Source organism: Lutra lutra, chromosome X (assembly GCF_902655055.1).
Source record: "Lutra lutra chromosome X, mLutLut1.2, whole genome shotgun sequence".
NCBI classification, from domain to species: Eukaryota; Metazoa; Chordata; class Mammalia; order Carnivora; family Mustelidae; genus Lutra; species Lutra lutra.
This window is the reverse complement of record NC_062296.1, coordinates 28,845,285-28,867,758: the sequence shown is the minus strand read 5'-3', so window position 1 is coordinate 28,867,758 and position 22,474 is coordinate 28,845,285. Positions and strand designations below refer to the sequence as shown.

The window sequence follows — 22,474 nt, the reverse complement described above, 5'->3', positions numbered from 1 at the left end:
ATAGTAAATGATCAATAAATTTTGCATCATGCCTGCATTATTTTTCTGATGGTAGGTCCCAGAAGTGTTAGTAGAACATGATTGTTCTTGAAATTGCTTTCAAATCCTATTTGTTTTTCTAAACTCCACAATTTTTCCCAACTACTCCGTGTCCTAGTAAATTTCTCTTTCTCAATTTTAGTGACATCTGCAGTCTGCATAACTTACACTTAAATTTTACCTTTATTTTATGTTATCTTAAAGTGTTTTCTGAGTTTTTAAAATTTTTAAAAATATTTTATTATTTATTTATTTCTCTATCTACCAGAGAGAGAGAGAGACAGCAAGAGAGGGAATATAAGCAGGGGGAGTGGGAGAGGGAGAAGCAAGCTTCCCACTGAACTGGGAGCCGGATGTGGGGCTCAATCCCAGGACCCTGGGATCATGACTAGAGGTGAAGGCAGACGCTTGACTGAGCCACCCAGGTGCCCCTTCTGAGTTTTTTTTTTTTTTTAAGATTTTATTTATTTATTTGAGAGAAACAAACAGAGCATGAGTAGGGGGAGGGCGCAGGGAGAGGAAGAAGCAGACTCCCCCTGCATGAGCAGAGGACAGGACTCAATCCCAGGACCCCGGGGTCATGACCTGAGCCAAAGGCCAACCCTTAACCAACTGAGCCGTCAGGCACCCTGTTTTCTGACTTTTATTTTTTTAAAAGATTTTATTTATTTGTCAGAGAGAGAGAGTAAAGCAGGGGGAGAAGCAGGCTACCCGCTGAGCAGGGAGCCAGATGTAGGACTCGATCCCAGAACCCTAAGATCATGACCCAAGGTGAAGGCACATGCTTAACTGACTGAGCCACCCAGGCATTCCTGTTTCCTGACTTTTAAAAACAAGATAAATGGGTGCTAAATAACTAAATCATATGTTGCAAAAGGATTGTAATCATGACATCCTTCTGATTTCCTTACAAACATCCAGCAGAAATGGTGAGCATATAGATTTTGCTTGACTATACACTGGTCATTTATTTGACAGTAATTCCCCAAAGCAAATTCTCCACTATACTCTGATCTTTGCCTAGTGTGGGAAGTGTATCAATGAAACCACTGAGAATTCTTAGAAAAGATCTACCCACAATACAGGTGTATAGATGAAACCTCAGAGATCTGGAGCTCGGCTGTCCAGCAGTGGCAACTATCAGAAATCAGAATTAGGAATGATTAAAGAGATAGGTAAACACCTAGGAGAACTGTCACTTACTCCATGCATTAAAGCTCATTCTTTTTCTTTCTTCTTTTTTTTTTTAAGTCCTGCATGAGGCTTGAACTCAAAACCCTGAGAGCAAGACCTAAGTTGAGAGCATGAGTTGGTTAACCCACTGAGCCACCCCGGCACCCTGGCTTATTATTACTAAAGCTCTTTAGGTTTAGTCAAGGCCATTATACTTACTTTTTACATAATTTTTAAAAAATCTGGTCATCTGGTATCTGAGGTCAAAGCAAAATAGAAGTAGCAAACTGTGACAACATGTAAGTTGACACATAAGAATGTCAGGTAATATTGTGATTACACGAAGGGAATCCAGAAAATGATAAAAGGACTCATACATAGCATAGCAATTCCATATGTTACTGCTTTCAACTTTTTCTCAACATAACACACACAAAACAGGGTAATAGTTCCTCTGAACACTGGGCAAGCTAATGAATCTGTTAATGGCCAGAGGAGTCTGCCCAGGGTTCTGGCTTCCCTGGATCCTGCTCTGTCACCTTGAAGGCTGAGGGGGGGCTAATATGGCCCATTTACAATCCATATGAAAGGCCCTGGGTATATTAAAAGTGAAGGTGGTAACTGGCTGTTTTTAATAAGGAAAGCAATTTATTGAACATTGAGTGCCATTGAAGAAGTCATAAAAACACACATTTTAGGAATGTTCTCATCCAAAATGATTAAAATATGCTTTCTTGCCTAAATAGTAGTAAACCTATAATTATCCAGAAAATACAACTTCTGAGTTATAGGTAGCAGAGAACTTAAAATGATTTTTTTTAAAGATTTTATTTATTCATTTGAGAGAATGCATGAGAGAGCAAGCGAGTGAGAGAAGGTGAGAGAACACAAGCAGCGAGAGGGGCAGAGGGAGAAGCAAGCTCCCTGCTAAGCAGAGAGCCTGATGTGGGGCTCGATCCCAGGACCCCGGGATCACGATGTGAGCTGAAGGCAGATGCTTAACTGACCGACTAAGCCACCCAGGAGCCCCATGATTTTTTTTTAAGATTTTATTTTTAAATAATCTCTACACCCAACATGGGGCTCTAAACCACAATCCTGGGATCAAGAGTCACATATTCCACCAAGCCAACCAGACACCCCAAGACCTTATAGTGATTTTTTTTTTTTTTTTGAGCCAGAGAGATTGAGAGCACACATGCAAGTGGGGGGGGTGGGGGTTGTTAGGGGAAGGCAGAGGGAGAGAGAGGGCATGGAGCCTGATGTGGGGTTGGATCTCATGATTCTGAGATGAAATCAAGAGTTGGACACTTAACCCGCTGTGCTACCCAGGCACCCCCTTATAGTAGTTTTTAAAAATAGTTTATCATCTGTGTTTTCTTATTATCAAAACTAAAACAGGGACACCTGGCCTGGCTGGCTCAGTGGAGCTGCAACTCTTGATCTCAGGTTTGTGAGTATAAGCCCCATGCCAGGTGCAGAGATTACTTTAACAACAAGAACAGAAAAACTAATACAGAAGTACGGAAAATGAGGGTCTCATACTCTCACCCCCAGAAATAACCAGTGTTAATAATTACGTGTATTCTCCATAGAATTTTTTTTCCCTCACAAAAGTAGGGTTAATACTGTGCCTGTAGTTTGTTGGCTTGCTTTTTTTTGCGACCCCCACCCCCTGCTTTATTTTAAAGTAAACTCCATGACCAACGTGGTGCTTGAACTCACAACCCTGAGATCAAGAGCCACATGCTTTGCTGACTGAGCCAGCCAGGTGCCCCGTCAGCTTGGTTTTTTTGTTTTTTTTTTTTGTTTTTTAATTTTATTAATTTATTTTAAAAGATTGATTTTATTTATTTGACAGAGAATGAGAACACAAGCAGGGGTAGCAGCAGAGGGAGCGGGAGAAGCCTCCCTGATGGGAGGCTTAATCCCAGGATTCCAGGATCATGACCTGAGCCAAAGGCAATCACTTAACCATCAGAGCCATCCGTGTGCCCCAAGCTTGCTTTTTTAAGAATACCTGATACATAATGTACATCTTTTCATACCAGTATCAATAGTAAATATATTATAGCCTTTCTGTCAGCCAGATATGGGAGTTCAGTGCTGTAAATATAATAGTTAAGACAGTCAGAGTCTCTGCCCTCCTAGAGCTTCCAGTTAAACAGGAGAAACAGATACTTAAACATAATTGCACAGATAAATCTAACTACATTTGTAGTAATTGCAATAAAAGAAATACATGGGGTACTGTTGGCATATAAAACAGGAAAACCTGCTCTGAAGAGTCAAGGAGGGCTTTTCTGAAAAATAATGTTTGGTCTAAGTCCTAAAAGATGAGTAGAAATTAGCCAGGGGAGGAATGTTCCACACAGAAATAACATGTGCATTGGCCCTGAGGTGACTGAGAGCTCAGTACTTAGGAAGAACTGAGGTTTGCCTCATTTATTTTATTGCATTCCATTTTGAGAATATACTGGTGTTTACTTACGCCTTGCTCTGTTAATGAAAAATCAGTTTGTCTCTACTTTTTATGCTTTTTTCCCGCTTTTTATACCTTGTAAATAATGCTGCAGTGAACATCTTTGTATATATAGCTTAGCAGCTTATTCAGGAACTATCCTTTAATATCATGAACTTCCATGAATTGGTAAAAAATTTCCTCCTATAAATTCTGTTTCGGTTTTAGATATCATGTATATACTGTGCTTTGTTTTTTATTATCTTAATATATGAAATTGGAGACTGAGATTATTAGAAAAACAATAAGTAAGTCCTATTTATAGAAGCTTGAGATGCATCCTTGCATTACCTTGTGTTTGGGAATACTTCCCGGGAAAGCTCAACCTAACTGTATTGCATGCAAATACCCAAACTGAAAGAGAAGAGACAAACGACCATCATAGGGTACCAAACATTTTATTCTGTAAGTAAATACCTCTTTATAGTTGCTTTCTTTCTTTCTGTCTTTTTTTTAAGATTTTATTTTTAAGTATTCCCTATATCCAAGATGGGGCTTGAACTCAGAACCCCAAGATCAAGAGTCACATGCTCTTCTGACTGAGCCAGCCAGGCATCCCTATAGTTTTTTTATTGGTAGAAATGTGTTTTTAAGGATTACTCCTTTTTTTTTTTTTTTAAGATTTATTTATTTATTTTAGGGGGAAAAAGAGCTGGAGCTCACAGTGGGCCGGGGAGAGGCCGAGGGAGAGGAGAAGCATCTCAAGGAGACTCCATGCTGAGCTCAGAGGCCAAAGTGGGACTCAGTATCATGACCAGAGATCATGACCTAAGCTGAAACCAAGATTCAGACATTCAACCAGCTGAGCCACCCAGGCACCCCAAGGAGTATTACTCTTTAAAGCAGTCTTCTCAAAGACATTCTCATTGCAGATTAATGGCCTGACCTGAGACACTGTAAATCATATGATCTGCAGATGGGTCTCAGGTTCATGCGCTTTAAACACTCCCCTCCCACCCCATCCCCACCAATTTTTTATTCACCACTGAAAGCCAGTGCTTGAGGAGTGCCTGGGTGGTTCAGTCAGTTAAACGTTAGACTCTTGATTTCAGCTCAGGTCATGATCTCAAGGTTGTGAGATCAAGCCCCTTGCTGGGCAAGGAGCCTGCTTAGGATTCTCTCTCTCCCCCTCTTCTTGTGACCCTTAACCTTTGCTTGAGCTCTTTCTCTCCCAAAGAAAGAAAGAAAGAGAGGGGGGAAAAGGGAAGGAAGAAGGGAAGAAAAGAAAAGAAGGAAAACCAGTCTTTAGAGTATATGATGCTGTACATCCAGAAGTATCTGTATTTTCTTTGTAGCCATATTGACTTGAATGTATTTATTCCATAGAACAAAGGATACAGGAACTCAAAGACCTATTTTTTATGTTAAAAGGAGTTATTTCCAAATAATATACTTTTCTTGTGGTCGTTATGAAATTATCTGTGAATTATTGAGCTTTTGCAGTTAGTTAATAATTTTGGTTTTAGGGATCACCTGGGTGGCTCAGTTGGGTAGGAGTTCGTGATCTCAGGATTCTGGGATGGAGCCCTGGGTCAGGCTTCTTGCCAGCAGGGAGTCTGCTTGTCCCTCTCCCAGTGCCCCTCTCTCTGCTCATGAGCTTGCTCTCTCTCAAATTAATAGGTAAATCTTTTTAAAAAAATAATTTTGTTTTTTTGTATTTTTGGTAAGGACTCAACTAAAGAAGTTCTTAGGAAAATCAGTAAAGAGAGCAAAGCACCTTGCAGAGGAATATGGTGAACGTGCTGTGAATAAAGTTAAAAGTGTTAGAGACGAAGGTAAGTGAAATAGAACATTGCAAGTGAATATTTAATTGATTTGTAATCATCCAAATTTAGTCTATAATTTATAAGAGGCATTCTTATTATTGAAATTAAGAAACCTTGGTAGCAGACATCTTAGCATTTCAGTAAATCATGTTATTCTAGGTATCACTTAATTTTATGAGCAGGAAGAAAAATAAATTTGTTCATCTTGAACATGAATTTGTACATACTTTGTAAGTATGGCAACCTGGAAGAGATGAGTGTTCATTATTCAGTTGTAAATTAGTTTTGTAAGGTTAGTTTTTATAAATATTTTCAAAATTTGGAAAATTTTCTAAATTTGTACAGGTCTTCACTTCCTGTGTCATTTGTTGTAATTATACTCATTTATTTTATTTAATAAGCACTAATTCAGTAATTATTTTGTGCTAGACACTGTTCTAAGCACTTGGAACTATATTCATTCATTTACCCTTCATAAAAACCCTGTGAGGAAGGTACTATTATTTTTCTCCATTTTACAGATGAGAAAACCAAGGCACCAAAAGGTCCAGTGCTTTGCCTATGGTCACACAGAAAATAAATGACAGAGCTGGATTTGGACCCAGACAATCTGGCATGAGATCCCGTGCTCTTAACCAATATGCTATTTAGTAATAGACAGATACTGTTTTTCCGTTTAATAAATTTTCTTGGTTAACAGTAGAATGAAAATCTTGATAGTAACTTTATCTACGTCGGCCAGTGATGATTTTTGTATTGCTTTTCTATTCAGTGTTTCATACTGATCAAGATGATCCTTCATCAAGTGATGATGAGGGAATGCCGTATACAAGACCAGTCAAATTCAAAGCAGCGCATGGTTTCAAAGGACCTTATGATTTTGATCAGATCAAAGTGGTGCAAGATCTTAGTGGTGAGCACATGGTAAGCAATCTTTATATTTTTCAGGATTGATTCTGTTTTCATTGAGAGAAGTACTTTGGCTTCTATAAAGCCAATCTCTTGTGCTCGCTTCGGTAGCTCATATACTAAAGCCAATCTCTTATGTACATAATTTTGCTAACCTGATTCAAGAAAAGTAAATTAATATTAATAATGATTTAATGCCTAGGTAATGCAGAGTCTATCTCTGGATTATTGTTTAAGAACTGAAAGGTTTTTTAAATTTTTTTTTAAAGATTTTATTATTTATTTATTTGAGAGAGAGAGAGAGAGAGGATGAGAGGGAGAAGGCCAGAGGGAGAAGGTCAGAGGGAGAAGCAGACTCCTCGTGGAGCTGGGAGCCTGGTGCGGGACTCAATCCTGGGACTCCAGGATCATGACCTGAGCTGAAGGCAGCGGCTCAACCAACTGAGCCACCCAGGCGCCCCAGGTTTTTTAAATTTTTATTTAAATTTTAGTTCATTAACATGCAGGGCAGTACTGGTTTCAGGAGTAAAATTCAATAATTCATTACTTATATACAATACCCAGTGCTCATCAAAGCAAGTGCCCTCCTTAATACTCATCTAGCCCATCCCCCTTCCACCTCCCTCTTTCAACCTTCAATTTGTTCTCTATTGTGAGGAGTCTCTTACGGTTTGGGGCACCTGGGTGGCTAAGTCAGTTAAGCATCTGACTCTTGTTTTCAGCTCAGGTCATGATCTCGGGTTTTGGGATTGAGTCCCTTGCTGAACTTTGTGTTCAGCGGGGAGTCTGCTTGAGATTCCCTCTGTTTCCTTCTCTCTCAGCCCCTCTCTCCACTTGTGCGCACACGCGCTCTCTCTCTCTCTCTCTCTCTCTCTCTTGCTCTCGCTCTCTGTCTCTAAAATGAATGGATAAATCCTTAAAAAGAAGAGTCTATTATGGTTTGTGTCCTCCCCCGCAACTTCCCTACTGTTCATCTGTTGTTTTTTAAGATTTTTTTTTTTTTTTTTTTTTTTTTGACAGAGATCACAAGTAGGCAGAGAGGCAGGCAGAGAGAGAGAGAGGAGGAAGCAGGCTCCCTGCAGAGCAGAGAGCCCGATGCGGGGCTCAATCCCAGGACCCTGGGATCATGACCTGAGCCGAAGGCAGAGGCTTTAACCCACTGAGCCACCCAGGCGCCCCCATCTGTTGTTTTTTAAATTCCACATATGGGGGCATCTGGGTGGCTCCGTCGTTTAAGTGGCTGTGTTGGGCTCAGGTCATGATCCTAGAGTCCTGGGATTGGACCCCGCATCAGACTCCTTGCTTAGTGGGGACTCTGCTTCTCCCTCCCCCTTCTCTTGTACTCTCACCTGATCTCTCTCTCTCTCTCTCTCTCTCCCCCTCTCAAATAAATAAAAATAAAATCTTAAAAAATTAAATTCCACATATGAGTGTGAAATCATATGGTATTTGTCTTTCTCAGATTTACTTCGGATAATACATTCTAGCTCCATCCATGTCATTGCAAATGGCAAGATAAAATTTTTTCTGATGACTGAGTAGTATCCCATTGTATATATGTATATACCACATCTTCTTTTGCCATTCATCAGTCAGTGGACATTTCGGCTCTCTCCATAGTTTGGCTGTTGTTGATAATGCTGCTGTAAACATCGGGGTGTAAAAACCCTTTGAATCTCTATTTTTGTATCCTTTGGATAAATACTTAGTAGTATACTTGCTGGATTGTAGGGTAGTTTTATTTTTAGTTTTTTGAGGAACCTCCATATTGTTCTCTGGAGTGGGTCCACCAGTTTGCAATCCCACCAACAGTGGAAGAGGGCTCCCCTTTCTCTATATCCTTGCCAACACCTATTGTTTCTTGTGTTAATTTTGGCCGTTCTGACAGGTGTGAGATGGTATGTCAACATGGTTTTGATTTATATTTCCCTGATGATGAGCGATGTTGAACAACTTTTTATGGGTCTGTTAGCCATCTGGATATCTTCTATGGAAAAATGTCTATTCCTGTCTTTTGCCCATTTCTTAACTGTGTTATTTGTTTGTTGGGTGTTGAGTTTGATAAGTTCTTTATTTTGGATACTAACCCTTTATCAGATATGTTGCTTGTGGGGTGCCTGGCTGGCTCAGTCGTTAAGCCTCTGCCTTCGGCTCAGGTCATGATCCCAGGGTCCTGGGATCGAGCCCCACATGGGGCTCCCTGCTTCACGGGAAGCCTGTTCTCCCTCTCCAACTCTCCCTCCCTCTCTGGCTGTCTCTCTGTCAAATAAATAAAATCTTAAAAATTTAAAAGATATGTTGCTTGCAACTATCAAAAAGTGAAAGTTTTTGTTTTTAAAGATTTTACTTATTTGAGAGAGAGAGAGCATGAGCAGGGGAATGGGGGCAGAGAGAGAGGGACAAGGAGACTGTGCTGAGCATGGAGCCCAATGCTAGGCTTGATCCCAGGACCCTGAGATCGTGATCAGAGCCGAAGTCAGACACATAACCAACTGAGCCACGCAGGCGCCCCTTAAGAAGTGAAATTTTTTTTTTTTAAAGATTTTATTTATTTATTTCACAGGCAGAGATCACAAGTTGGCAGAGAGGCAGGCAGAGAGAGAGGAGGAAGCAGGCTCCCCGCTGAGCAGGGAGCCGGATGTGGGGCTCGATTCCAGGACCCTGGGATCATGACCTGAGCCGAAGGCAGTGGCTTTAACCCACTGAGCCACCCAGGCGCCCCAGAAGTGAAATTTTTTGAATAAGTAAACTCTAGGCCCATATCATGAAGAAAGCTATGTAAAGGTACCAGACTTTAAAGGAGTTAAATTTGCAGGGTGGTCTGTGTCTTTGGAAACCATTTAAAATGTTCCCAGGGTATATTTTTAAAAGATTTTATTTATCGAGAGAGAGAGAGAATGAGTGAGCAGGGGGAGGAGCAGTGAGAGGAACGAGCAGATGCCATGCTGAGCCCAGGGACTGATACGGGGCTCAATCTCACGACCAGAAGATCATGACCTGAGCTGAAATTGAGTTGGATGCTTAACTGACTGAGGCACCCAGGCGCCCCTCCCTGGGTGTATTTTAAATAATGAACACAAATACTGCAGTAGGTTCGTGTATTTTGTAAAATGGCAGCTAAAACCAGGAGAGAGAGGTATAAGTTTTCTACCAGAGTTAAAATGTACCAAAGTGGGGATAAAGTGCACAAGTGATATTGTAGTTATACCCCTTAAAAATGCCAGGAACACAGGGAAGCTGGTAATAAACTGCTGGACGGGACAATAACGCTGTCAGTCTTTGATCAGGGAATCTATCTTTCTATTTAGATTTTAAATCCAAGATGTGACTTAACTGGAAGGAAGCGACCGTAAACACATCAGATGGCAGCCAGATTGGAATTTAAACTTCAGTGCTTATGATCTCCACATAAAATATTTGATTTGAATATAGTAACTTCCTTAAGGAACTGATGAACTTCCTTGTACTATTTTGATTCACTTTCATTATTTCCAGTTTTAGTAAAGTCTCATTATAGTAGGTTCCCAATAACAAATTTCTTAATATGCTTGCATTTTATGGAAATGAATGTTATTTCAGTATATGAACTATTGCCTCTAACTTGGATAATCTTTTTTTTTCAAGTTTATATTTATTTTTAAGTAATCTCTACACCCAACATAGGGCTCAAACTCATGACCTAGAGACCAAGAGTTGCATGGTCTCCCAACCAAGCAGGCACCCCCAAGTTAGATAATCTCTTTGATTTGCATACATATGTGTTGTAATAGTAGTTATAACAACATTTGTTGTAATAGCATTTGGCTTTTCCAAGTTAAGTGTTCATGTTCTTAAATCACGCCACCCCCACCTCCCAACACATACCCACACACTTCCCTATTGCTAGCAGTATCTGGGAATTCTAACCGTACACTGTTAAATCTTGTTTCTGGGGGGAAAACAGGTTGAGATCACACCATTCCAACACTTACAAATGTCCAGTGCTATGAGCGTCACCGCTAACATGGGCCTGTATTTCCCTCAGCCTTGGTCAAGGGTATTAGTTGCATCCTGAGGGCTCTGCCTCCTCCAGTGCCACTCCCTCTTCTGTTCAGCTAGGAGACTGAAATCCTCAACTAGGATTTCTGTTTTTACAATGATTTATGGCCTCCTCGGAACTCCGGAACTCCATTTCCATTAATTTGTAGACAAGGCTTGGGGCTTTGAACTTGTTAGTTTAGATTACAGTAAACTGCTGCTATCTTATCCTACTTTTCTCTTAAAAGTTGCTCTTTGTGCTGTTGTGTCATCATTGAATTGTTGGCCTTAAGTGGTATTAGTAACATGAGGATTATCTTAGTATCATTTGGAATAATTCTTTACTTTGGCTTTAAAATAATGTTTCAACTCTTAGGGGTGCCTGCTTGCTCAGTCGGTAGAGTATGTGACTCTTGATCTCGGACTTGTAAGTTCAAGCCCCACATTGGGTGTAGAGATTACTTAAAAATAAAATCTTAAATGTTTCAACTTCTAAAGAAATAACTCTGAACCTTTCTTTGTTTTTATAGGGAGCTGTTTGGACCATGAAATTTTCTCACTGTGGCCGATTACTTGCCTCAGCTGGACAAGACAATGTAGTGAGAATATGGGCTTTAAAAAATGCTTTTGACTATTTCAACAATATGCGAATGAAATATAATACCGAAGGTATTTTTTATTTACTTGTGGGCCTTAAAACTCTAGAGACATCTGGTATTTTTACATTTTAGGTATAATAATGCCCTCTTCTCTGGCAACCATTTGCAGCAACCACTATTTTTAATAGTAGCCACAAACCTAAAAGTAGAACAGAAGTCAACACCGAAAAAGCATCTGAATCCCATGGAAAACGCTACCATAGAGCTTTTGACTTTATCCCATTTGAAGTATTGTGCAGAGTTTAATTCATCAACTATTGAGAATAAAGTTGCTTGGTTTCCCCTGACAACCTTTAATTCTCTCCTGGGTTTAAAAATGAGATAACCTGATTAATTTAGAAAAGGAATTAGAATAATAATATCCATCCAGTAAGGAAAGAAAAAAGAAGACCCAGCCATGAAAAGGAAATAGGATTTGTCAGTACATCAGAGGTATATGAAAAAAGGTTAAATGGCAGAGAGAAACTTCAGAATGTGATGTGTGTACACCATGATTACAACTATATAAAATATTTCTGTATATTGGTAACTTAACAGGAAAGCATGTAGAATTGATGTAGGTAAGAGCTTTATGTTTATGGGATTCTTTTCTTATTTAACTACAATAAATTTTCTCCACAAACCCCTCCCTTCCACTCCCATCCTCACCCTAGCCCACTAAGACTGAAACCAAGAAGATAAGGGATGGGAGAAAGGAGAATAGGTGGCCATGGGCTGGAGGATAGGGCATATTTAAAGCACCGGATTGAGGAACATAGAAATCTGGGGAGATCCACTAAACTGGCAAATGATCCGTGTATAGTTCAGTGGCCCTATGAGTATTGCTTGCATTATAATACATAATTGAAGATGAAATTGGGTTGGCAAAAAGTTAAACTACGTTTACAATACATTTTTTTTTATTGCCCTGCGTGGAGCAGAAAGACTGTTCCAGTGGCCCTTGCGACTTCTACCACCCCAGACCCTTTGTGTCCCTTTGTTGTTCATCTTGTTTGTATTCACTATGAATAATGAAGATTTAATAATATTTTATTAAATTGATGATATGGTTATTCTAGATTTTATGATAAAAATGATAAAACCTATTATTTTGGTGCCCAGAGAATTAATGCTTCACTTATTTAGAAAATGTGTTTTTTTAGAATGTTACATTCTATGACTATTAATTAGGTGTTCATGTGTCATTAATTTTGATTGATGTGTGAGCGTGTGTATGTACATGCCTGTTTATAATTATTATTTTGTTTTTAGGACGTGTATCCCCGTCACCTTCTCAGGAAAGTCTGAATTCATCAAAGTCTGATACAGATACAGGGGTATGTTCTATATTTTATGGTTGCTCTTGTTAAGTACTATAATTTGATTTGTTTACCATGAAATACCTTGTTGTCTGTCAGAAATTACAGTTACATGAAAACAGTTAATATACATTAGAGACAAGAGTTTCTTCTGTTAGAAGTGGTAAATGAAAAATTGTGATACTTAAAAGCTGTCGTACAGTGCATGATACTACTCCAACTACCAAACTACTAATACAAACTTAAATAAACAAAATCCCTTCCCCTCAAATCCATGTTACAATTTTAAAAAATATTGGATACTGAATAAGGAGTGATGGAGGAAAGAAAAAAAGTACAGAAATATTTTAATTTTTCCATCTTCTTGGTTTAATAAATGCTTCATCACAGTTTCAGGTAGTTTAAAATATTTTGATGGTTTTCATTTCATCTGATAGCTGGAAGGTTAAATATAACCAATTTTACACCTAAAAAGCAAACTGGAGAATATTATTCTAAGCTGTCCCTTGTGCTTCTTGTGTATTGACCTAGACAAGGGCGATGTAAAACGAAGAACCTAAAATGTCCACCAGCTCAACAGTATTCTCCTGAAATTTCATTGTCTTTATAGTATTTGACACTAATGTTTCCCTACTCTAAACATATTCCTCTCCGCTTTCTAAGGTTCTATTTTTCCTTGTTCTCTTCCTACACCCTTGCTGTCTCTTCCTCTTTCTCTCACTTAAATGGTGCTGTTTTTCAGAGTTGTGTCCTTGGCCATCCTTGTCTGACATATTCACTTGTTGCCTCCAGACCTGAATTGGCTTTTACCTTCATACTTCTTGTTGCCTTTGAGAATAGCTTGATGGTTTCTAAACAAGCAGAAGATCTTACTGGGCATGCTACCCTTTTCACGTAACAGTGTGTGTAGGATCTCTCCATCGGTGTATTCACCATGCACACTGGCTGATAGGTCTAAAACTGAACTCCCTCAACAAATGTTGAGTGCCTGTTAATGTGCCAGATACCGCTAGATTGTGCAGAGTCAAATGAGACATCGTCTTTGCCTGGGGACTATGCTGACTGGTGAAGTCAGTGTATCCACAATTCTAGTATTGGATGGGAATATTCTACAGAAGGTACTACACAAGTACAGGAGTTTCAGTTATCCCAACAAATCAGAGCATGAGGAAAGTCTTCCTTGAGGCGTTGTGTGCGAGCCAGGAGTTCCCTGTGTGAGAGAAGGAAGGCAGCAGCGCGTGGGAGCGATCAGCTAGTGCAGAGGCCTGGAGGCAGAGACGGCCCAGCACGTTAAGGGTGCTGCGGGAAGTTCCCGGTGGCTGGAGCCAAGCGGGCGCGTGTGAAAGTTGGAGGAGAGGGAGACAGGATTAGGATTTTCAGTGGTCCTTTGTGTTAAACCAAGACGTTTGGACTTTGTCCTGTAAACTGCAGGGGAGTGGGAAGGGGCTTTCAGGGGCTTCAATCAGGAGTTTAATTAAAATATTAAGATTTTTGTTTCCAGGAGAGCTTTCTGGTAAATACTGTAAAGGATCAGCTAGATGGGGGCTCCAGGCTAGAGACAAGGGAGACTACTTAAGAGGGTATTAACCCAGGAGAGAAACAGTACTTTGATTATGAAGCAGTGAGTCTAGAAACCATAATGATGAGCTGAATTTGAGAGACTGTGGAAGAGATAGGATCTCTGGCACTTGGTGACCGACTAGCTGGGTTAGCAGGTGAATAGTTTAGGATGATTCCCAGCTGTCTGGCTTGAGTAACTGGCTAGATGTTAATGTTCACTCATGGAAATATTTTTATTACCTAACCAGAACCCTGCTTCCCTCTTTGAGTCTTTAATGGCATCACCATCCATAAGTTAGTTTTTTAACTTCGTCAGAAGATACTCCATTACTTTTTTCCTTACCCAGATATCAAATGAGTTACAAATTTCTATCCACTCTGCCTCCATTTACAAATGCCTGTGGAATCTGTTTGCTCATTCTCCATTGTCACTCACATTATCTAGGCCTTCAACATTCATTGAGATGTTTGCTGTAACTTCCTAATTGCTTTTTCTGTCTCCGGTCTCTACGCAATTAAATTTTCTATACTGCCACCAGCTTTTTTTCAAAATCCCAATCTGATGCCATTTTGTGGTTTAAAATCTTTTGATGGCTCCTTGTCACCTGCAGAATAAGGCCCTTCCTGATACTGCCTCATCTTACCCTTTTAAAAAAAAATTTATGATAGCAAATGCAATTTTTTAAAAAAGATTTTACCTATTTGAGAGTGAGAAAGAAAGAGCATGATTTGGGGAGGGGCAGAGGGAGAGGTAGACTCCCCGCTGAGCAGGGAGCCTGATGTGGGGCTCGATCCCAGGACCCCAAGATTATGACCTGAGCTGAAGGCAGATGCTTAACTGACTGAGCCACCCAGGCATCCCCTCATCTTACCTTTTTAACTCTGTTCTAATTCCCTGGTGCCTATGCAGCCTACTCACCAGGCTGGACATGGGTCTATACCCTAGCCATTCTTTTACTTTCCTGCCTTTTTCCGTGCTGTTTGCTTTGCCCTCAGTGCCCTCCTTTTCTCACTGCCCTCCCTTTTCTCACTGGTCAGATCCCTATTCATCCTTCAAGATTCAGTTCAAAAAAAAGAAAAAGGATTTGGTTCAAATATCTTATCGTCTCTTAATATTTTCCCAGAATCAGGCAGGCAGAATTGTTCCTCATTTTTATTCCGACAGAACGTTACAGGTATTTTGACACTGATACTACTTACCATGTCTTCTTTGGCAGTTTGTCTCACTGGCTAGACTCTGGGCTGATTTAAGGCAAAAACCTGTACTTCACAGATCTTAGTGTCCTTGGAACCTAACCCCATGCCTGAGTGTAGTGGGCCTGAATCACTGTTGAACTCCTCCTTCTGTGCCTTTGTTCCTATCCTCCTTATCTGGAGGCCTGTAATCTCCTTTCTTTCTGTTCGAAGCTTGCTGGTTCTTCAAGGCCCACTTCCTCCATAAAGCCTTCACTGACTAATGTAGCAGTAAAAATTTTAACCACTTTGCTTTGGGGGAAAGATTTTGCTTTTATTAGTTTAATTCACCGTAAAGCTTCCAGGCATTGATTATTATTAAAAACCGGAACTATTTGTCCCAACTTGTATTGTGCTTATTTCAACAATCCTACAAACAGATCATTTTATGTATTTTTTTAAAAGATTTTATTTATTTATTTGACAGAGAAAGAGGGAGATCACAAGTACACAGAGAGGCAGGCAGAGAGAGGAGGAAGCAGGCACCCCGCTGAGCAGAGAGCCCGATGCAGAACTCGATTCCAGGACCCTGAGATCATGACCTGAGCTGAAGGCAGAGGCTTAACCCACTGAGCCACCTAGGCGCCCCAATCATTTTATGTATTTTTTATTTATTTATTTTTAAAGCTTTTACTTATTTATTTGACAGAGATCACAAATAGGCAGAGAGGCAGGCTGGGGGGGTGGGGTGGGCGGGGAGAAGCAGGCTCCCTGCTGAGCAGAGAGCCTGATGTGGGGCTCCATCCCGGGATCATGCCCCGAGCCGAAGGCAGAGGCTTTAACCCACTAAGCCACCCAGGCGCCGCCGTTTTATGTATTTTTTAAGATTTTATTTATTATTTATTTTAGAGAGAGAGCACAAGTTGGGGGTAGGAGCGGAGGAACAGGGAGAGAGAGAATACTAAACCAGCTCCAAGCTGAGCTCCGAGGCCTCAATCCCAGGACCCTGAGATCATGACCTGAGGTGAAATCAAGAGTTGGAAGTTCAACTGACTAAGCCAGCCAGGCTCCCTCCTACTGAACAGATCCTTAACTACCCCACTTCATCCCTGCAAAAAGCCTAAGTAACTTCCCATCTTGTTTGAATACAGGCCTTTTATTATTTTTTTAAAGATTCATCTATTTGAGAAAGAGAGTGCAAGCCTGTGGGGTGGGGTGGGGCAGAGGGAGAGGGAGAAAGAAACTCCAGCAGATTGCATGCTGAGCACAGAACCTGAGGCGGGGTTTGATCTCACGACCCTGAGACCACAACCTGAGCCAAAAATAAGAATCGAGAGCCCCAAATACAGGCCTTTTAAATGAGGAGCCTAACAGTTCTTTGGCACAAAAAGTAGTGACCCCCCCTGGAGTACTGAGCTTTTTTCCTGTAGTAGTTGAGAATCATTTATATCTGTTGTTTTCAAGAGTAGATTGGTATTTCTTTCGCTTCTGTCATTTTGATTAGGCATGGTTAGAAGAGGCCTGTATTTCATATGCCTTTGGATTATGGTACCTGCTGTGTTATCTGGGAACCTAGTGCTAGCTATAACGAGGGGTGGTATGCACAGTGTAGTTTATTCATTTATTAATTTTCCTGATGTGTGTGTTCTTTTTTCTTTTCTCATGATAGTGATGTATTTATATCTTTTTAACTATATCCTCACTCTTGTTAGCACTCATGTAAAATAGAGTACCTGAAAGTGTACCGATAGTACTGTTGGGCATGTAGAGTGGCACACCCAAGATCCCTAACGTATTCATTGGTCACGCCAAGCCTAGAATTCTGCCTGCTGTGCTCTCCATTCCTACTGATTTCCAAAAGCAGCTCAGTGCATGTATGCAAGGAAGGAAGAGGGCCTGCCTAGCTTGCTCCATTATGGTATATTTGTAAAATTTCTGCTGGAAACTAGAAGTCGTAACTATGCTGTTAACCTAGGAATTGGCGCTTTGCTCGGGTTCGCTCTGTGTTGGGTGTGCTTGACTAGTGGAAACATCAGTATGGGTGCCTCAGCATTTCGCTGCTGCTCGGAATTCTTGAGGGAAGATTGTAGGGAGGGAAAAAATTTGCTTTACTCTCTTGGGTTCCACAGCAATGATTTTGCAGCTGGGATCCATGAATAACCTGACAAATACAGTTTCACAGGAGAAAGAGTTTACTATGTATGTGTGTATATAGACACACACACTATATGGAGGCCTTCATAGAAAAATACTGAAAGCAAAAAAGAAAAAAAAAGAAAGAAAGAAAGAAAGATACTGAATGCCTAAAGAGGCAGTTAGACCCAGGGGTTTATATATGATTTTAATAAAGAATGGTAAGTTTGTTGAGAAGTGACAAGAAAAAGAGGGGCGGTTAGGGTTTCAGTATGGGTGCCTCAGCATTTCGCTGCTGCTCGGAATTCTTGAGGGAAGATTGTAGGGAGGGAAAAAATTTGCTTTACTCTCTTGGGTTCCACAGCAATGATTTTGCAGCTGGGATCCATGAATAACCTGACAAATACAGTTTCACAGGAGAAAGAGTTTACTATGTATGTGTGTATATAGACACACACACTATATGGAGGCCTTCATAGAAAAATACTGAAAGCAAAAAAGAAAAAAAAAGAAAGAAAGAAAGAAAGAAAGATACTGAATGCCTAAAGAGGCAGTTAGACCCAGGGGTTTATATATGATTTTAATAAAGAATGGTAAGTTTGTTGAGAAGTGACAAGAAAAAGAGGGGCGGTGGGCCTTAGGGGCAGTATATTGTGAACAGGTAAAAATATTGGGGGAAACTAATGGAGGATAAGGATTACTTAGTACTATCTCCAGAGGTAAGATTTATTTTCCCCTTCCTGGCAAGGAAGAGGTAAAGGGGATACACCTTCACAAAGAGAATTTCATGCCCTGCTTTCAGGTAGAAGTAAGGAGGGCAAAGACTTTTTCTTGTGTCTGCTTATTCTCAGTTGCCTTTAGCCCAAAATGATCTTTATGCAAAGGGAATATTTTGGGGTGACACAGTCTGATCTCCTTCAAGATTATTAGTATCTAAAACTTGGATGAAAGGAGTTAACCATAAGGGGGTGAGGTAATTTTTGTGAAATTGTACATGTGCAACATTTTATTTAAAAAATATGTATTGATGGGGCACCTGGGTGGCTCGGGGTCGTTAAGCGGCTGCTTTCAGCTCAGGTCCTGATCCCAGTGTCCTGGGATCCTTGCTCAGCGGGAGGCCTGCTTCTCCCTCTCCCACTCCCCCTGCTTGTGTTCCCTCTCTCGTTGTGTCTCTGTCAAATAAATATAAAATCTTTAAAAATATATATGTATGTATCGCTGGGCACCTGGGTAGCTCAGTTGGTTAAGCCTCCCACTCTTGATTTTTGGTTCAGGTCATGATCTCAGGCTCATAAGATCAAGCCCCTTGTCAGGCTCTGCTCCCAGTGCAGAATTTACTTAAAATTTATCTCTCTCTCTCTTCCTCTGCCCGCTCCCCACTTTCTCTTTAAAGGAGAAAAAAAAAAAAAAAAAGAATTGGCTGCTCCCATATTGGGGGCATAGATATTTACAATTGTTAGATCATCTTGGTGGATAGTCCCTTTATGAATTATGTAGTGTCCTTCTGTATCTCTGACTACAGTCTTTAGTTTAAAATCTAATTTATCTGATATGAGAATCGCTACCCCGGCCTTCTTTTGAGGCCGATTGGCATGAAAGATGTTTCTCCATCCCTTCACTTTCAGTCTGGGTGTATCCTTAGGTTCGAAATGGGTCTCTTGTAGACAACATATGGATGGGTCCTGTTGTTTTATCCAATCTGCAACCCTGTGCTGTTTATGGGTGCATTTAGGCCATTCACATTGAGAGTGATTATTGATAGATACATTTTTATTGACATCGTATTACCTTTGAAGTCTTTACTGCCTAGAGCCATCTATACTTTTAATGCCATTCCGATCAAAATTCCATTGGTATTTTTCAAAGAGCTGGAGCAAATAATCCTAAAGTTTGTATGGAATTAGAAGAGACCCCGAATTGCTAAGGAAATGTTGAAAAAGAAAAAACTGGGGGCATCACGTTACCTGATTTCAAGCTTTACTACAAAGCTGTGATCACCAAGACAGCATGGTACTGGCATAAAAACAGACACACAGACCAGTGGAACAGAGTAGAGAGCCCAGATAAGGACACTCAACTCTATGGTCTAATAATCTTCGACAAAGCAGGAAAAAATATACAGTGGAAAAAAGACAGTCTCCTCAATAAATGGTGCTGGGAAAACTGGACAGTTATATGTAGAAGAATGAAACTCGACCATTCTCTTACACCGTACACAAAGATAAACTTAAAATGGATAAAAGACCTCAACGTGAGACAGGAATCCATCAGAATCCTAGAGGAGAACATAGGCAGTAACCTCTTTGATATCAGCCACAGCAACTTCTTTCAAGATATGTCTCCAAAGGCAAAGGAAACAAAAGCGAAAATGAACTTTTGGGACTTCATCAAGATCAAAAGCTTCTGCACAGCAAAGGAAACAGTCAACAAAACAAAGAGGCAACCCACGGAATGGGAGAAGATATTTGCAAATGACAGTACAGACAAAAGGTTGATATCCAGGATCTATAAAAAACTTCTCAAACTCAACACACACAAAACAGATAATCATGTCAAAAAATGGGCAGAAGACATGAACAGACACTTCTCCAATGAAGACATACAAATGGCTATCAGACACATGAAAAAATCTTCATCATCACTAGCCATCAGGGAGATTCAAATGAAAACCACATTGAGATACCACCTTACACCAGTTAGAATGGCCAAAATTAGCAAGACAGGAAACAACGTGTGTTGGAGAGGATGTGGAGAAAGGGGAACCCTCTTAGACTGTTGGTGGGAATGCAAGTTGGTGCAGCCACTTTGGAGAACAGTGTGGAGATCCTTAAATTAAAAATAGAGCTTCCCTATGACCCTGCAATTGCACTACTGGGTATTTACCCCAAAGATACAGATGTACTGAAAAGAAGGGCCATCTGTACCCCAGTGTTTATAGCAGCAATGGCCATGGTCACCAAACTGTGGAAAGAACCAAGATGCCCTTCAACGGATGAATGGATAAGGAAGATGTGGTCCATATACACTATGGAGTATTATGCCTCCATCAGAAAGGATGAATCCCAACTTTTGTATCAACATGGATGGGACTGGAAGAGATGATGCTGAGTGAAATAAGTCAAGCAGAGAGAGTCAATTATCATATGGTTTCACTTATTTGTGGAGCATAACAAATAACACGGAGGACATAGGGAGATGGGGAGGAGAAGGGAGTTGAGGGAAATTGGAAGGGGAGATGAACCATGAGAGACTATGGACTCTGAAAAACAATCTGAGGGTTTTGCAGAGGCGGGGGGGGCGGTGGGAGGTTGGGGGAGCCAGGTGGTAGGTATTATGGAGGGCACGTATTGCATGGAGCACTGGGTGTGGTGCATGAACAATGAATTCTGTTATGCTAAAAAGAAATTTTAAAAAGGAAGAAGAAGAAGAAAGTCATGGAGGTGTAGATGGGGCAAACAATGTGTAAGCCATTACAGGGACTGTGGCTTTTACTCTGAGAGAGATGGAAGCCAGTGGAGGGTCTTTGAACAGAGAATGACAAAATTTAACATATTTTAAAAGGTTCATTCTGGCTTTTAAATAGTGAGACTAGATAATTAGAAACTAAGAATGTCTTATTTATTTTGTTATCTCAAATAACTAACACAGTATCTGGTATATAGTCAGTGCTAATAAATGTCAAAAGGCTTACAAGTTTTCATAGCAGTCCATCTTTAAAATGACATTTTTAGATAACCAGGATATTTTAATATGGATTAGATATTAGATGATATAAATGGTATTTTTTAGGTGTGATACTAGTATAGTAGTTATATTTGAAAGAGGGCTTATTAATTAGAAATACATAAAGAATATTTACTGATAAAATCAATAGTGTTTAGATCTTGCTATAAGTGTTCCAGCAAAAATAAGCAAATATGTAAAAGTGGGAGGACTGATAAAACAAGATGAGTAAAATACTGATAACCATTAAAGCAGGTGACGGATGTATGGGATTTGTTCTACTATTTATTACTATTTATATTATATTTACTATTTATTACTATTTATTCTACTTCTGTGTATATTTGAAATGGCCATAATAAAGTTGTATATATGTTTATATAGAGACATAAATATATATTTATCTTTCTAGATATAGATATCTGTTTATAGAGATGTATACGTATAGATAAAACACATAACATTTTACTTGGTGATTATACCTTTATTTTTTTTTTTTTAAGATTTTATTTATTTATTTGACAGACAGAGATCACAAGTAGGCAGAGAGGCAGGCAGAGAGAGAGGAAGGGAAGCAGGCTCCCTGCTGAGCAGAGAGCCCGATGCGGGACTCGATCCCAGGACCCTGAGATCATGACCCGAGCCGAAGGCAGCGGCTTAACCCACTGAGCCACCCAGGCGCCCCGGTGATTATACCTTTAATAATTCTACCTTTAAAAATCTATCATGAAGAAATAATCAGATCGGGGTACCTGGCTGGCTCAGTCAGTAGAGCAAGGGACACTTGATCTCAGGATCCTGAGTTGAAGCCCCACCTTAGGTGTAGAGCTTCCTTTTAAAAGAAAAAAGGAGGGGTGCCCATGTGCCTCAGTTGGTTAAGTGGCTGCTTTTAGCTCAGGTGGTGATCCCAGGGTCCTGGGATCCAGCCCCCCTCCCCCACTTCCTTCCTCAGCGGGTAGTCTTGTTCTCCCTCTCCCACTGCCGCTCCCCCCACTCGTGGGCATGCTGTCTCTCAAATAAATAAAATCTTTTAGAAAAAAAAAGAAATCAGATAGGCTCGGATGTAAATAAAAAGATTTTCATCTTAGTATTCTAAAAATAGCTAAAATTTAAGCAACTACATTTTTAACAGCTGGAAAATAAAAACTATGGTATTATTGTTAAAGTAGAATACTCTGCAGTCCTTAGGTTGTTTTCAAAGACTATTTAATGACTTTAAAAATATTCAAAATAAAATGTTAATGAAAAAAGCAGAATGAAAAATTGAATACAATATTATCCCAGTTTTTACTAAGCATATCTAAATACTTTGTAGATTAAAATTTCAAAGAAATACACTAAATCTGGGGTACCTGGCTGGCTCAGTTGGTAGAACATGCGACTCTGGATCTCAGGGTTGTGAGTTTAAGCCCCACATTGGGTGTAGAGATTACTAAAAAAACAATCTTTGGGAAAGAAAAGAAATAAACTAAATTATTATTAGTAGCATCTCTAGGTGGTGGG

At 40.1% G+C, this 22,474-nt stretch overlaps 1 protein-coding gene across 2 annotated transcripts in view; it reads left to right on the top strand.

Annotated features, from left to right (window-relative positions):
• The window catches only part of WDR44 (WD repeat domain 44), an 89,656-nt gene that overhangs the window by 50,226 nt on the left and 16,956 nt on the right, over nt 1-22,474 (top strand). For both annotated transcript variants that reach the window (XM_047716022.1, XM_047716023.1), the window contains 4 exons: nt 5,402-5,508; nt 6,272-6,423; nt 10,956-11,094; nt 12,336-12,400. In XM_047716022.1, the coding sequence (XP_047571978.1) occupies nt 5,402-5,508; nt 6,272-6,423; nt 10,956-11,094; nt 12,336-12,400 (463 nt within the window). The remainder of the gene's footprint in view (nt 1-5,401; nt 5,509-6,271; nt 6,424-10,955; nt 11,095-12,335; nt 12,401-22,474) is intronic.